Here is a 16,386-nt window from a genome sequence, read left to right as displayed (position 1 = left end):
TCCATCACTATTTTCGCACACATCAATGAGAGTCTACTATTATGATGTATCCTAAATATACCAACTAACAAGATGAATAACAATGCCACCATCTTCTTCTTCTCTTTGCTCATTATAACTGAGACCTTCACCTGGTTTGACACCCAACTCTGCCCAAAAATATGTGTGATCTATGTCACAAGGGTCAGCCACATCTATGGGATCACAGTTGAGATCGGTTATTAGACTATACTGGTGAAGTGAGAACCTAAGATCGATGACGACCTCCAATGAGTGACCACGTCTCATTTTTCAGTTGAACAGCCAATTGATTACTCACAAGATGATGAACGATGTTCAACCCCAGGTATACGTGCTCAAAGCAAGTTTCAACAATACGACAACCTGAGAGTTGTTCATGATGTCAAAGTAAACACCATCACCAATTGCCACTCTCATCATCCCAAATTCATTGATTTGCAGTTATTGTGAAAACTTTTATTCTACAAAGGTGGATAGTTTAGGTGGATAATTTTTCTTCTTGTTAGAAGAATCCATCAATGCACAGATGTAAGACATATTAATAAGGCTCCCACCATGTCAAAAAAAATATAAAATGATAACAAAAAAATTAATCATCATAAAAAAAAATTAGAAACCAGTCTACCATGAATAAATAAATATGGGACAAACAAATCTACCACATAATATAAACATTTCATAACAAGTCAACCATAATGTATAAAAAAATCTACCATTAAATAATGTATCAACAATCGAATAAAATTCTAACTCTACCATCATAAACAGAGAAATTTTACAATCACATCAATAAAACTATAACTATAACCATACCATCAAATTTTGAATCTCCAATTTCTGAAAATAGTTAACAGAAGTTGTAGACACCAGTAATTTCACCAGTAATAATTATATAACATAAATACTTATTGTTAAAGATGTGGAAGTATCAAGTTATATTATTAAACTGATTGTTTCTGTTAGTGTGTTGCTTGTTGAACAAGATCTTTGATGTGATCCTCCCAAGGATTGGCACAAAGAGGCTTGTGAGAGAGATATAATAGAAATAGAAGGTGTAGAATAGACTTCTGTTCTGAGAGATGAATCGATAAAGATGTTGTTAAGCAAAGAATCGATCTTAAAAGAGAGATAAGAGATGATAAAGATGTTGCACAAGAAAACGAATCACTTCAGAGATAGATGAAAAATGATTCTCAAGAGACAAAGATAAGTTTCTTCAAGTTTTGATAAGAGAAAAGAGTTTTATTGATTAATTTTGATGATCCAATCCAGGATGATTATTCCTGAGTTCTTACATGAGTTTATAAAGAAATAAAAGTGCTAAAACAAAGCAAAACACGAAATTCTTAAAGTATTAAAGTGAAAAGACTAGAAATAATGACTAAGGTTGTATAACTCTTCCTCTCCACTTGCCATGACCTTTAGGCTTTCTTTGGACGAAATTTTCTTGTTCTTCTGGCTGGGCTTCTTGAATCAACAAACTGGGCCTGTATAGAAGTGATCACCATTGCATCCTTAAAAATCTTTCATTGGAAAACCTATTGGGACAAAACCAAAGGTAAGGGAAAAAGAGTACAACTGAGACACTTAGCCATTTGTTGATCTTCTTGGACTTCTTTTACAACTAGAGTAGTTGTAATCACTTCTTCTTCCTTCTGATCAAGTGTCTTGGCCGACTATAGTTTTGAACAAGTATTCTTCCATTTGTTTCCTTGAGCTTCTCGACATTAACTTGGGTTTTAGTACCATCTGGATCAAACAATGCCACATTCTCTAGCTCATCCACTGGTACATGCTCTGGTGCAAGATCTTCTTTCTTGTTGCTGGTCATGATCATATCATCCTCCCCCAGTTGAAAAGGATTTGTCCTCAAATCAGGACCATCTTTTTCAGTAGTGGCTTGTTTATGTCGAAGCTCCTTGACTGCAAGACTCTTATTGGTGAAGATAAGACCTTCGGATGGTTTCTTCAAAAGAAAGATGCAGTCTATTTTTCCAAATTAAATCCTGTTCCACCCACTCTCTTCCAAAGGCTCAGCGAATTTAAGAAAATGGTCCTCATAGTCCTGCAGAACAAGATATCTTCCACTCGGAAGCTCCAGTGCAACAAGACTCAAAAGAGTTTCTTTGTAAGCAGACTTATGACCAAGTGATGGAGAGATTAGAGTTATTTGGACATTACCAGATTTAGCAAGGAAGTTGGATCGCTTGTGGAGGTTATTCTCAGCCTGTTTCCCTTTCTTCTTTTGATCTTGATAAATCTCGAAGGGTGTCATGGGGAAAAGTGTGTGTTTTCTTCCTTTAAACTCGAAAGAATACTTGTTGGTGGGAGCCATCATGAGTCACTTGACTATCATACTGCCATGGCCTTCCCAACAGAATGTGACTGGTCTCCATAGGTAGAACATCACACAGAATTTTGTCCTTATATTTTCCAAGGGTTAGAGAAATTGTTATTTGGCTGTTTACTCGCATTTCACCTTTATCATTGAGCCAATGTAGATTGTATGGCTTGGGATGCTTTTTCACAGTCAAGCCAAGCTTATTAACCATGTATTCACTTGAAACATTGGTGCAGCTTCCTCCATCGATGATTAAACTGCACACCTTGCCTTGCACATGACATCTTGTGTGAAACAGGTTCTGTCTTTGTTCTTCCTCCTCTGCCTTAGTTTGCACGTTTAGTACCTTTTTCCATCATCAAAAGATCTCTTGTAGCAGGATACTCCTCATGCTCTTCCACTGAATCCGAGATATCTTTTTTATCTGCCGATTTGTACTCACCATTCTCTAAGAGAGTCAGAATTCTCTTGTTAGGGCATTCACTAGCAATATGTCCTCTTCCCTGACACTTGAAGCACACTATCTCATGAGCTCGTAGTGGATGTTTTCGATTTTGACCTTGGAGTCTAGTTTAGCAGGAACTGATTTAGTAGACACCGCAGGCTCAGCACTTGGTTTTTCTTCAATAGCAAAGCTTGGTCTAGCCGTAGATGAACCAGCTTTAAAAGTTGATCGAGATCCTCTCTCCGCTTGAGCTGTTGTTCGACCAGAATGGCTTTATGATATATCTCCTCTAAATCAGCATAGCTTTGCATCTCCACTCTGTCTTGAACTCCTTGGTTTAACCCACTCAAAAACCTAGCAATGGTTGCTTCTTCATCTTCTTCAATACCAGCCTTGATCATCAGAGATTCCATTTCCTGAAAATAATCTTCTACACTGCTGTTTCCTTGTGTCAAGCGCCTTAGTTTCTGGTGTAGCTCCCAGTGATAGTGACTAGGGACAAAGAGTTTCCTCATGAGTGCTTTCAACTCATCCCAAGTATCAACAGGCAGATCTCTATTGCATTTGCGGCTTGTTGTGATCTGATCCCACCAGTTTATAGCCTAGCCATAAGACTCTGTAGCAGCTAGCTTCACCATCTTGAGATCTGAATACTCTTGACAATCATAGATAATCTTGATCTTTTTCTCCCATTCAAGGTAAGCGTCTGGATCATTCTTGCCGTAAAAAGGAGAAAATTTCAATTTCATGACCCTCATGTCATCATGAACACGTTCCCTTGCTCCTCTCCCACGTCTTGGACTGCCTTGTGAAGAAATATCATCAATAACATCGTTTCTAGGCTGTCTCTACTGGACTAGCACTCCATTTGCATTTCCTTCTTGAATTCTCCTTGGATTAGGCTCTCCTTATATTTGATCGATTCGCTGATGTATCTCTTCTAGTTGAGTTTTCATCATCTGCTCCAACCGAGCAGCCAATGCTTCCATCAGGAGTTTGTTGTTATCGTTGCTGCTGCTGGTTTCATCTTGATGATCATCCATCTTCGACCTTTAGCAAACACACAAAAAGATCACCAGTATCTTGCTTTCACAACCGATCAGGTTCCAAATATGATTCTTCGTGTAACACACGGAACTATCAAACATAAACCCTAGCGATCGATCTAAAAGACAGATCCGAATTTGAAAAGACAACTCTGTGAACAGGTCTGATGAGAGAAGATGAAAAGGCAAAAGTGAACAGATGAAGATCAGCCAGATTCTAACACCAAAACACACTGATATATATATGCATAGACGCAGATAGAAACTAAAATAGAATCGACACCAATAAGGAGATAAACAGACACAATACACAAGTGAAAACTTGATGAACAGATTCGAATAGATGATGAGATGGAAAGATATTACCCAAGCTTTAATATGTGCTCTGATACCAATTGATTTGATCCTCCCAAGGATCGGCACAAAGATGCTTGTGAGAGAGATAGAATAGAAACAGAAGGTGAGGAATAGACTTCTGTTCTGAGAGATGAATCGATAAAGATGTTGCTAAGCAATGAATCAATCTTAAAAGAGAGATAAGAGATGATAAAGATGTTGAACAAGGAAACAAATCACTTTCAGAGATAGATGAGAAATGATAAAAATATTCCACAAAGCAGCAAATCACTCTCAAGAAACAAAGATAAGTTTCTTCAAGTTTTGATAAGAGAAAAGAGTTTTATTGATTAATTTTGATGATCCAATCCAGGATGATTATTCATGAGTTCTTACATGAGTTTATAAAGAAATAAAAGTGCTAAAAACAAAGCAAAACACGAAATTCTTAAAGTATTAAAGTGAAAAGACTAGAAATAATGACTAAGGTTGTATAACTCTTCATCTCCACTTGCCATGACCTTTAGGCTTCCTTTGGACAAAATTTTCTTGTTCTTCTGGCTGGGCTTCTTGAATCAACAAACTGAGCCTGTATAGAAGTGATCACCATTGCATCCTTAAAAATCTTTCGTTGGAAAACCTATTGGGACAAAACCAAAGGTAAGGGAAAAAGAGTACAACTGAGACACTTAGCCATTTGTTGATCTTCTTGGACTTCTTTTACAACTAGAGTAGTTGTAATCACTTCTTCTTCCTTCTGATCAAGTGTCTTGGCCAACTATAGTTTTGAAAAAGTATACTTCCATTTGTTTCCTTGAGCTTCTCGGCATTAACTCGGGTCTTAGTACCATCTGGATCAAACAATGCTACATTCTCTAGCTCATCCACTGGTATAAGCTCTGGTTCAGTGTTCTGGTGCAAGATCTTCTTTCTTGTTTCTGGTCATGATCATATCAATCTTTGAAATGGACATTAATAAATAAAGGCTTCACAGTAAAATACTTTTTTATGATATGTAATAAATAGGACTTGTATGGTGATGACACTTAGATGAATGAATGGTAAAAAATGATAGGGTTTAAAATTTGGTTTTGAGTGATGTTTGAGGATTAATATGGAAAAAAGAATTAGGATACAATACTCGAGTCTGACATCATATCTGTTGTTGTGGTTGACTAGTGGTAAAGCCTTTGTCAGGTACCATAGTCCTCGTCGAGGGCTAGACGAGCCCATACATCTTCAGAATAGACCGCGTAGGGGCTACTTCTGGCCGACACCTAGTGTGTGATAACACCGTACTTTTACCCATTTTCATTAAGAAATTTTTATATTATTTCAAGAGTTTTAATTAATTCTAAGCGTTTTTATTATGGTTTCCTATATTTGCAGTTGCAATAGGTTACTTAGACAAAAACATTGCAAAATGAAGAAAAACCACATTTTTAGCTCAACATCAAACCGTTAGAAGTTCAGTCTAAAATCAAGACCTTTTCACCATCTGATCCAAGTAAAATTTGGACACGTCCAATAGGAGCGAACTGAATTTCCATTGCACTTGAGGATAATCCAACGGTTCAATCAAAAGATATACGAAGATAAAGATGACCTGTCAACCATTCTGACATTCAGTTGACACGCAGGAAAACCATCTCTGGCTGCACCTCAGGCATCTCACCCGCGGTGGAACTCTGTTTTACCGGTCCCAGAGGATTCTCACCCGCGGCAAGCCCTTCTCGGCCCTCAAGCCCATTTTGAAAGTCTCTTCGGGTGTGTGCTCAATACATGTCTCAGAAACATGTCTTAGAAACCCTATTTCGGGTGTGTGCTCAAGTAGTGAGTTTTTGAGCCACCAAATTTTTGTTTCTTAGGTTTTGGTTCAGGAGATAAAAAAATTTCTCTTGAACCCTTGTATTTTTTTTTTTTATCTATCTATTCAGTTTATACATTCATCTATCATGTTAGAGTAGATTAGTAGTTGGGTTTAAAGGATCCATCAAAGGAGATCTAATGTTCGATTAGGATTGCTGTTTTCTTTGCCAAGTTGTTTTTAATGCATGAGGTTAGTGTCATGAACCAATCTCTGAACCTAGGTTTAATCAGAGCCATGACAATGGTATATCAGATTGTCATACATAGATTCAGAAGAACATAGTCGTTGAAGGAGACGAAAGTTACCTACAGAGAAGATGTGAGAAAGAATGAATTCAGTTTAGTTAGTGCATAATCTCTCTCGCGGCCTGAGATGAAAGCTACTGGTCGAGTTTGAGTGATTAGTTGGTAAGGACATACGACAGTATGCTAACCATATCAGTGTCTATTCTAGTTCCATGTACATACCTAGAAACCGATTAAGACATATGACAGTAATCTAATCACCTTTAGAGCTTAGAACCCTAACATGAATCGAACATCCCCTGAGATATCTTTGCCAGCCCACTTTTCTTTTATTTTGTTAGCCCATATCGATTAGGTCTAGTTATTTTTCAATTTTTATTTTATTTTTACTTTTCTGTGACACTAAGGAAAAACCTATAAAAATCACAGAGTCTTTTAATCCGTTTACTGATCCCAGTTTGAAGTTTTTGTAGAAAAGACACTTCTCTATGGATCAATACCCCAAGTACTACACCGTACAGGTGTGCACTTGGAAAACTAGGGTTTATAAATTTGAATTTATCTGCGACCTCTAACTCTAGCAGTATCAGTGTGGTTGCCACTGGATAGAGCACAGGTTATGTGTGCTCTCCACTGAGGATATCTATCCAAGATTGCCACTATATGGCCTCTCATCTATACTATTATTTGTGAAGTCAAAAATCCTATATGTCGTCTCCAGAGCGATTTGCTTATGTGTCTTATTAAAATTTATATATGTGTTATTTTCTTTAATTCTGATAAAATGATCATTAATCTTACGTGTCAATATGTGTGATATGGCTTTTTTATCGATTACGGGCCAGCGGTTTTATTCTCGGTCATAACCACCAAATCTGTTAAATAGACCACCAACAAAGAAACCCTAAACTCTAAAGCATCTATCTTACACTATATATATCATTATTGTCTACATATGTTTTTCATGTACAACAACTAGACTCACCGTTCTCTTAGATATATTTCCTCTTCTTAATTGTTTTTGATAAGCGTCTTTTATAACTCATCGTTTTCTTACGCCAATTTTGTCTTCTTAATTTTGTTCATAAGCGTCTTTTATATTTTATTGTTCATAAGGAGATGTTAATCTCTGTATTCATAGTTTTTTTCTTAAACCTGGTGATTCGCCAATTATATCATGTGTCTTACGAAAGAGAAATACTCCAATAGAACCCGGATCTAGATCTACAGATATGGAGTATTATATTCACATACATCGGCTGGTCATGATCGGGAAATTCAATCGGGTTGGTGGGTGGTCCCACGTGGTGTGGTTGACATTGATGGTAATTTATATTCTTACATTTGTTATGCAATTCTAATTATTGTTGTAGTTCTCAAAAACAATTCAATTTTGTTTATTCTACGCTCGGACCTTGATAATGACACTTATGTTGCACCTGTTAATTAGCAACAATGTCAATCGGATGCTGACTAAGCTGATGATACAAAAAAAAATTATCCTCTTAATGAAAATGCATCACATGGTCGTTTTTGCAGGCGATGGTGAAGAAGATGAAGATACTGATCACGAAGAAGATGATATTGATCACGAAGAAGATGATGTTGTTGATCATGATTATTGTACAGAGATCAATGACAGTTGTCTTAATTTTGAACGTGTTGGTGATGACAGACCATCTTCAGATAAAATTTCTATTTCCACACCTATTTACACCGTCAATTCTGATAATTCAGAAACATCCACCGAACTTGTCGACAATATCTTTGTTAAAGTTCAGTCTAAAAAGAGATGCACCCGTCGTAGTCTATTCAAATCCAATTGTCAAACGTTTGATGTTCGGAATGTGTGAATCAGAGATTTCAGTTAAGGTTTTGCGTCTATGGTCGGAATGCTTGGAACCATCTGGTAGTCTATTGAAGGCTGTGCTATGTGATGAGAAGGTTTATTCTCTTTATAGCCTGAGTTCAAAATTGTATTAACTTCACATTTGCCTAATTTACAATTTACTAAAATAAAATTGCCAGGGTGAAAAGATACATGCACTGTTCATAAAGTATTTTATGACTTATTTAAGGATCGTTTTAACGAGGAAAACTGGGTTCAGATCCATCGTTTTCAGGTTGTTTCCGTAGGTGGAGCCTTTAGAACAACATCAAATCACTGTAAAATAATAATACATTCTTTTCGTAGTGAAACTCCCATGTGGAAGAAATATTTTGAATTTGTGGATTTCCAAACCATCTTGGATCGTACATATAGCCACAACTTTTTAGTGGGTTAGTAAATATAAATATGCTAAATTTTTGTTATTACTTTTATAATTTCTTATTTAGTAATAACATTTCTGGTTTTTTTGTAGAGCTGATTGGTGTGTTGTAAACATTGGTAAGTTCCATTACTGAGAAGGTCATATATTGGTTGAGCTTGCAGAAAAGGGAAATAATAGCAAATATCAGACTACCACTTTCGAATTGGAGAACTTAAGGTTTGTATAACCTGATTTCTACTATGGAAATTCGTCATCACTTTCAAAGATGGTTAGCTAAAGATTACTTTATATTCTATTATACAGGCATGTTCGGCTCTGCTGTAAACTCATTGGCCTTAGGGCTTTAAAGTTCTATAATGATTGGCGAGCTTGTACTGAGGATGTAATCATATGCATTATTAGATGGGGCATCATTGATTTCCTTGGAGGTATATAGTTTTAAAGAAGTATGAATATCGGCTTTATCATGTATTTAGTGTATTTGGTATTATAAAATATTTATCTTGGCTGACTCATTAGGAAAAATTACCATTTCATCTGTTGATCCTACATTGATTGTATTAAATCCCAATGTAACTGAAGTCGAAGAATTCAAGGACAGGTAAAAACATTTTTTTAAAAATAACAGTTTTACTATTATTATCTTAAATTCATTTGTCAACTTAACTTTCTATTCAAAACGACGTAGGATGCAAACAGATAAAAAAACCAGAGACTTATTGGTGGTTCCGGACAAGGCTGAATTAAGGAATTAAGGAAAACCATGAGTGTTCCGTGTTTAGTTTTACCTTTGTTACTTTCTTTGCTTTTTTGGTTTTATTCATACTTTAAGGATGTTAGTGGTTTACGATCCATTAATTTATTTGTTACTTTTTCACATTTTTACTCTTATATTAATTTACCATAATTACATCGCAAAGTATTTTACCATAATAAAAATGTGAACTGCTTACTAATAAAATACATCGCCTGTGCGATCCAAGATGGTTTCTAATTTACCATAATTACATCGCAAAGTATTTCTTGTTTTGGTTTTGTCTATTCATTTATAAGTTTATATATTCTTGAATAAATCAAAATTTCTTCGAAATTGGCAAATTTTAAAAAGTGAAATTCCTTCTTCATTGTTATCTATAAACTAGATGAATAACAAATGTTAAAATAAAAATAAGTAATTTATACATAAAAAAAAAATCGTTGCTATCTCTTTTAGATACTATCCAGTATTGCCGGTAATATTCTTCTTCATAGTTCTCCATTCGGCTATTAAAAAGCAAGTTTGTGGGCATCTGGAAAATTTTTGCAGCCGATTATTTGCTATTATTCTGGCTTCTAATTCAGTCACTACATCTCAAAATCTTTGGAATTCAACGTGGGAATATCTTAATGATAATATCTTATACAATATATAAAAAACAAAAGAATCAAATTACATTTCCTAAACATCTTTCATATATTTCTATAAATGATTACTCATATTTTAATAGATTAATAATTTTTTTTCCCTTACAGATTTGATTATGTCTGATATGTAGTTGAAGAGTCACTCATTGTTTAAAATAGAAAAATATATGCGTCGAAATGGTAGCATTTTGAAGAATTATGAAACAATGCCTCGCCCAGATAATATTTCATTCAAAAAAGACAAGAATCCTCTGATTCTCAAAGAAAAAAGTTATGATCGTGAGAAGTTACGTGCAACACATAGAGAAATGTTGAAAACCATCACTGATGAACAAAAAAGTTTATATGATCAAATTATTGGAGCAGTGAACAACAATACTGGTGATATGTTTTTCGTATATGGTTTTGCGGAACGTGTAAGACTTTTTTATGGAGTATTCTTGGTGCTGCTCTTAGATCTAAAGACATGATCGTTCTTAATGTTGAGCGGGATAGCATCATTGCTGTTACAGGGAGGCCGAACTGCACATTCACGATTTGACATCCCAATTGCTGTTAATTCAACAACAATGTGCTCAGTAAATAGCAATTCACCTCAGGCTGATTTGATAAGAGAAACAAATCTAATTATATGGGACGAGACTCCTATGATGAGTAAATATTGTTTTGAGACTCTGGATAGAAGTATGCGTGATATACTCAAAATTGATGATTTTGGAGGAGATTTCAGGCAAATATTGCATGTTATTGTAGGAAGCAATAACACCCAAACTCTTATGGCTACCATAAATTCTTCTATTTTATGGGACAATTGTACGGTTTTAGAACTAACCAAGAATATGAGGCTTCAAAATGGTGTTGGACGAGATCGTGTTAATGAGCTAGAGGCCTTTTCAAAGTGGATTTTGGATGTAGGAGACGGCAAAATTATTTCGACTGACAACGATGAAGCCGAAATTGAGATCCCTGACAATTTACTGATAAAAGAATGTGCTGATCCAGTTAAAAAGATAGTAAGAGAAGTGTATCGTGATTCATACAGATCGGAAAGAGACCCAAAATTTTTTCAAGACAGTGCAATTCTCAGCCTGATAAATGCAGACGTGGGATTTGTCGGAAATACAAGGTAAACATATTTAACGCTTTATACATACGATCTTACACATGAGCTTCATAACATGATCAAGTGAACTTCGTAAAACCTTTTTCTAGATGAGGAACATACATATTTTAGCTCAGACAGCATTGATACTTCTGATAAGGGCAAGATTGACGAAAACGTCTACACACGAGAATATCTTAATAGTATTAAAATTTCAGGATTGCCGAACCATGAATTAAAATTGAAAATAGGGACACCTATTATGTTGCTTTGGAATATTGACCTTAGAGGTGGTTTATGCAATGGAACAAGACTCTTGGTAACACAGTTGGCCAAATATGTTATTCAAGCTAGCCACATAACTAGAGAATATATTGGTCAAAAGGTCTTGATCCCACGAATGTTTGTTTCCCCTCCGAGACAAGGTTTCCTTTTAGAATAAGGCGTAGACAATTTCCGGTAGCTATCACCTATGCAATGACTATCAATAAAAGTCAAGGACAGACTTTGCAAAATGTTGGCTTATATTTACCAAAATTAGTATTTTCCCATGGAGAACTTTATGTGGCTATATCACGTGTTACTTCAAGAGCTGGTTTGAAGATTCGGATAACGGATACAATGGGTAAGCCCCAAAACTTTGAACGTTGTATACAAGGGCGTTTTTCAGAATGTAAGGAAACAATAGTTTATTTTTTTTTAGGTTTAGATTTTTATTATTTAAATGGTTTATTTAATCGTTTATTAAATGACACTTTAGTTTACTTATGCATCCGAATTAATACTCTTTTTCTATTACTATTAATGATTGCCCTCATTGTCGAGAATCAACACTTTTATTAAACATAAGAAAATAAAGTACAAAACAATAATGATGTTTGCGCATAACGAATTAATGAGTTTTTTCAAAAATACAATTATCCAACTAAAACAATTTATGAATTTAATATGATACATGTTATAATAACTATGAATGCTCTTAGAAAATTAAAAATTTAATATAATACATAAGCGTTTTAACATTATAAAAAATAAGTAATCAACTTCATGGCCCTCGCAAACCCGCCTATGGCGCGGGTACCCACCTAGTTGATTAATACATGTTAGTGGTATCTAGGTTGCTTGCAGGTTGGTTTAGTCATAGACTTGACAGATGTCATGAGACTTTTGGGTTAATTCTCACTAGATAATCCAAATTACTTACTCCCTCCTACTTCTTTTTTTTGCAGGTTAGTCAGATATAAGCTGGATTTAATTGTATTGGTGGCGGTTTGAAAATCCTGAGATTTTACTAAGGGAGAAAACACGGTCTTAGTGACTGAAGACGTGTGTCCAGATACAGCTTGGCTAACCCTCCCATAAATTTTTCGGAAAAAGGGAAAGTGAGACGAAGGCAGAGGATAAAGAAACTTACCGGAAACGCTCACTCGACACCTAAATCATCACATAATAAGATTGGAATCGAAAGTCTTTAAAATCGCCACCAATATCGCCTCTCTCAAGAACAATGGTTAACTTTTTCCATTAACCAACTAAGAATTTAAAAAAAGAAAGATATTTTCTCTTAATTTTGTACATTTAAATAAAATAAAATTTTAATAACAGAATAACAGTTTTATTATATGATAATGGAAAACATTTGGATAAAATAAAAATTGACTAACTTTCTAAAGTTAGTTGAGTAAGATAGACTTGTTCGAGGTTAGTTTTCTCAATAACACAAATGATAAGATTAGTTTGATGAAGTCTCTCCAAAAATATTCTTAGTTTTTCTATTTAGTTTTAAGATAATGAATTAATTCCAAATTGTTTTCATCTCTACATAATTTTTTTGGTATTATGTACAGTTATATACCAAAAAAATTAAAATTTCGATAATTGTTTTTCTATTTTGTTGACAGCCTAAGTACCTAGAATGGTTCGACTAACCAAACCGGTGGTATCGAGTTTACATAAATAACGTCTTGAGGGTAGACACGAGCACTTCTTGCTAGGTTGTCTGCCTTTGAATTCTTTGCGCGTGAGATATATGATATACAGAAGAAAAAAAATGAATCCGTCCTTCATTCTCACAATCTCCTCCAAATGTAGAGCTAATGCTGGCCATTCTTCGGGTGTAGACACCATCTTCATCAACTTCGAACAGTCTGTAGCAAAGCTATTACCGTCTTCTGATTCTCTAACATGCAATGCATAGCCCATATGAGGGCTTCCATCTCCGCATGTAGGGACGAAAGACTTCTCCTGATATTGTCCATAACACCTTCCTTAAAGTAGTACCATCCCAATCCTTCTGTTAAATCTGTATCTTTTCAAGAAACATCAATATAACACCACAATCCATCAAAATTCGTAGTTATTGAATAGTCTGAGGAATTGGAAGTACTTCTGGGTGTTGGATCTTGTTCAGACATTTGTGCCTCCTCCCATAATGCCGCTTTTGTTTCCACTATTTTTAATGTTATTTGTGGATCTATAACAATATTTGAGTATACTTTCTCATTCTGTGCCTTCCAAATATACCATATGATCCATGGAAATTGTGAACTTTTCAAACCCTTTAGGAGCCTCTAGAAAAGATGATCAAAATTTACGTAAACCGACGTCATTGGAAACACCCTAGAAGGTGTTGGAATCTGTGATGAAGAGTTTATCGAGCAGGGGGATATTCAAAAAGAACATGGTTTATTATTTCATCCTCTGCTCCACACCGTATACATTGTGTGTCACAATATATTCCCCGGCTACGTAACCTACTTGAGACTGAGAGGCACCCAAATATTGCTTGCCATGGAAAGTGTCTTAATTTAGGAGAGCATTTAAATTTCCCGGTGTATGCTTGGCCCATAGAAATCTTCTGAAGATCCATATGGTAATTGGTACTCAGTTTTGTATCCTGATTTCACTGTATATCTTCCAGATTTTGTAAAATGTCATCTCAATGGGTCTGGTCTATAGGTGCTACTAATGGAAATTCTCAGGATAATTTTGACATCAGCTGGATTGATAATTGCCGTTATCAATCCCAGATTCCATGTATTTGTCATTGGATCAATCAGATGATTAACCATAAGATTCGGTAGTAATTGAAACCCTTACAAGTTGCTGATCTCGGGCGATAAGCCGGTATCCAAAGGTCATTCCATACAGAAATAGAACATCCTGAACCAACTCTTTTGATTAGTCATTTATTAACCAGAGATATAGCCGAGATTATGCTCTGCCATCTATAGGACGGTGAGTAGGAACGTATAGGAGCTAAAGGACTTGTTTTCCAAAAGTATCATTCTTTAAAGACCCGTGCAAACAATGAGTCAGGTTTATCTATCAGCCGCCATAGTTTTTTTGCTAATAAAACCGTGTTAAAATTCTCCATATCACGAAAGCCCATTCCCCCTTCTGCCTTATCGCTACATAATTTTTTCCATGATATCCAATGCATACCCATTTTATGTCCATCAGAGCTCTGCCAGTACTTTGCTGTTACACTAGCCAGTTTTGCCGTCATGGATTTAGGTAATCGAAAATATGACATAACAAAAGTAGGCATTGCGGAATCTACCGATTTAATTTAAAAAATTTTGCACCCTTTTGATAATAATCTCGAGGTCCAACTATTAATCCTATCATGTTGTCTGTCGATTACAAAACTAAAAATCTTGGTTTTGGCGCCGCCCATGTTTTTCAGAATGCCCAGTTAGGACCCCGTCCCACTGTCTCTTGTAATTCCTAAGATTTGTTTCAACTCATGTTGCACTTCAACTGGGACCGTATGCCCAAATTGGACTGATGATTTCTCGAAATTATTTTTTTGGCCCGAAACACCTTCGTACTGTCTTAGTATGCTCAGAATCTTCTGGGATTCGTCCTTATTTACTTTATAGAAGAATAAACTGTCATTCGCAAAAAGTAAATGTAAAATTGATGGGCTTGCTCTTGCAATCTTAAGCCCCGTCAGTAGCTTTTCAGTCTTTGCTTTCCTTATATTCGCCACTAACACTTCTGTACATAGTATAAATAGATATGGTGATAGCGATCTCCTTGACAGAGTCCCCTCCCCAGACTTTTTTGTCCTTTGGGTGTCCATTTAACAGAACTTTGTACCGTACAGAAGTAATGCACCTCATCATCCATATTATCCATTTCTCCGCGAATCCAAATCGTCTTAACAGTTTTTTAATTAAAACCCATTCAACTCTGTCATAAGCTTTGTTCATATCCGCCTTAATTTTGATATATTTATTTTTGCATGATTGATAGTTGTGATAAGTTCAATAATTGTTTTCACGGCTATTAAATGCATTTGCTCCCTCAAATTTTTCTTTTAATTTATCCTTTTGTTTTATCAAAAATTTTATTTTTACATTTGTAAATATTTATTTTCAAGAGTAATTTATTTTAGATTTTTATTTTTTTTCTTTTAATTATTTTTCATAATGTGCAAATAAGCGAAACCTAATCTAGTATTGTTAAATTGCTGATTTTTCCAAATTAATCACTGATATTATTCAAACATATTGTAGTTGACAGATCAAAATTCTTTGATTTATTTGAATGATATCCATTTTTTCTTTAAGTTTCAAAAAAATTTAGTAGCTTGTTTTATGAAATTCTAAAATATTCGTGATTTTTTTTATCAGAAAATATTTGTGATTGAAAGTATTTTTCTAATAAATTAATTCATTCAATAAAAAACATTATTTAAATGGGTATTTCCTTTTAATTATATATTTAATGTAAATTTTTTGGAATTTTAGTCATCTCGTAATTTATAATAAATAATAAAAAATTATATTTTTGTTTTATATGAAAGTTAAGTGAATTTATTAAATAAAAAATTATAATTTTTATAAAATAGAGCACACTCAGTGCAACTTTGAACATTTGTTTTGGAGAAATCTTTCTCTTGAAAATATAAAATGAAAACCAACAAAGTTAGAGTTTAAGTTAGAAATCTTTGAACACTTGATGCTTTTTTGTTGGCAATTTTTCTGAATATTAAATTAATAGTAGATATGAAAGTAGGTGAGTTCTCCTCGTATCTATCCACATCAGCAATTGAGAAGTTGACTCATATCGTTTAACACGATTATGATATCGAAAATTTAACATGAAGAATCGCAAAACAATGAATTCCTCGCAGATTGAAAAAACTCCCTGATGTTCAGCTTCACGCTCAGGCGAGGTGACTCGGCCTGAGAAGCCCCCTGCGACCTACTTAAAAGAGAACACAATTGACCCTACGAGAACTACCTCGAGCATCCAATACTGCTAGGATGTAATACCCATATAACAATAAAGAC

General features: G+C 34.9%; 1 protein-coding gene across 1 annotated transcript in view; it reads left to right on the top strand.

The window, feature by feature from the left end:
* The first annotated feature begins 7,818 nt into the window (after positions 1 to 7,818).
* The window catches only part of LOC18020650 (pentatricopeptide repeat-containing protein At5g42450, mitochondrial), a 19,040-nt gene continuing 10,472 nt past the window's right edge, over positions 7,819 to 16,386 (top strand). Inside the window, 2 exon segments of the mRNA XM_024157458.1 lie at positions 7,819 to 8,107; positions 8,163 to 8,248. Of these exon segments, the coding sequence (XP_024013226.1) occupies positions 7,819 to 8,107; positions 8,163 to 8,248 (375 nt within the window).

Source organism: Eutrema salsugineum, unplaced genomic scaffold (genome assembly GCF_000478725.1).
Source record: "Eutrema salsugineum unplaced genomic scaffold, Eutsalg1_0 scaffold_17, whole genome shotgun sequence".
Classification (NCBI taxonomy): Eukaryota; Viridiplantae; Streptophyta; class Magnoliopsida; order Brassicales; family Brassicaceae; genus Eutrema; species Eutrema salsugineum.
The sequence above is the reverse complement of the archived record's forward strand: the minus strand, read 5'-3'. Positions and strand labels throughout refer to the sequence as shown.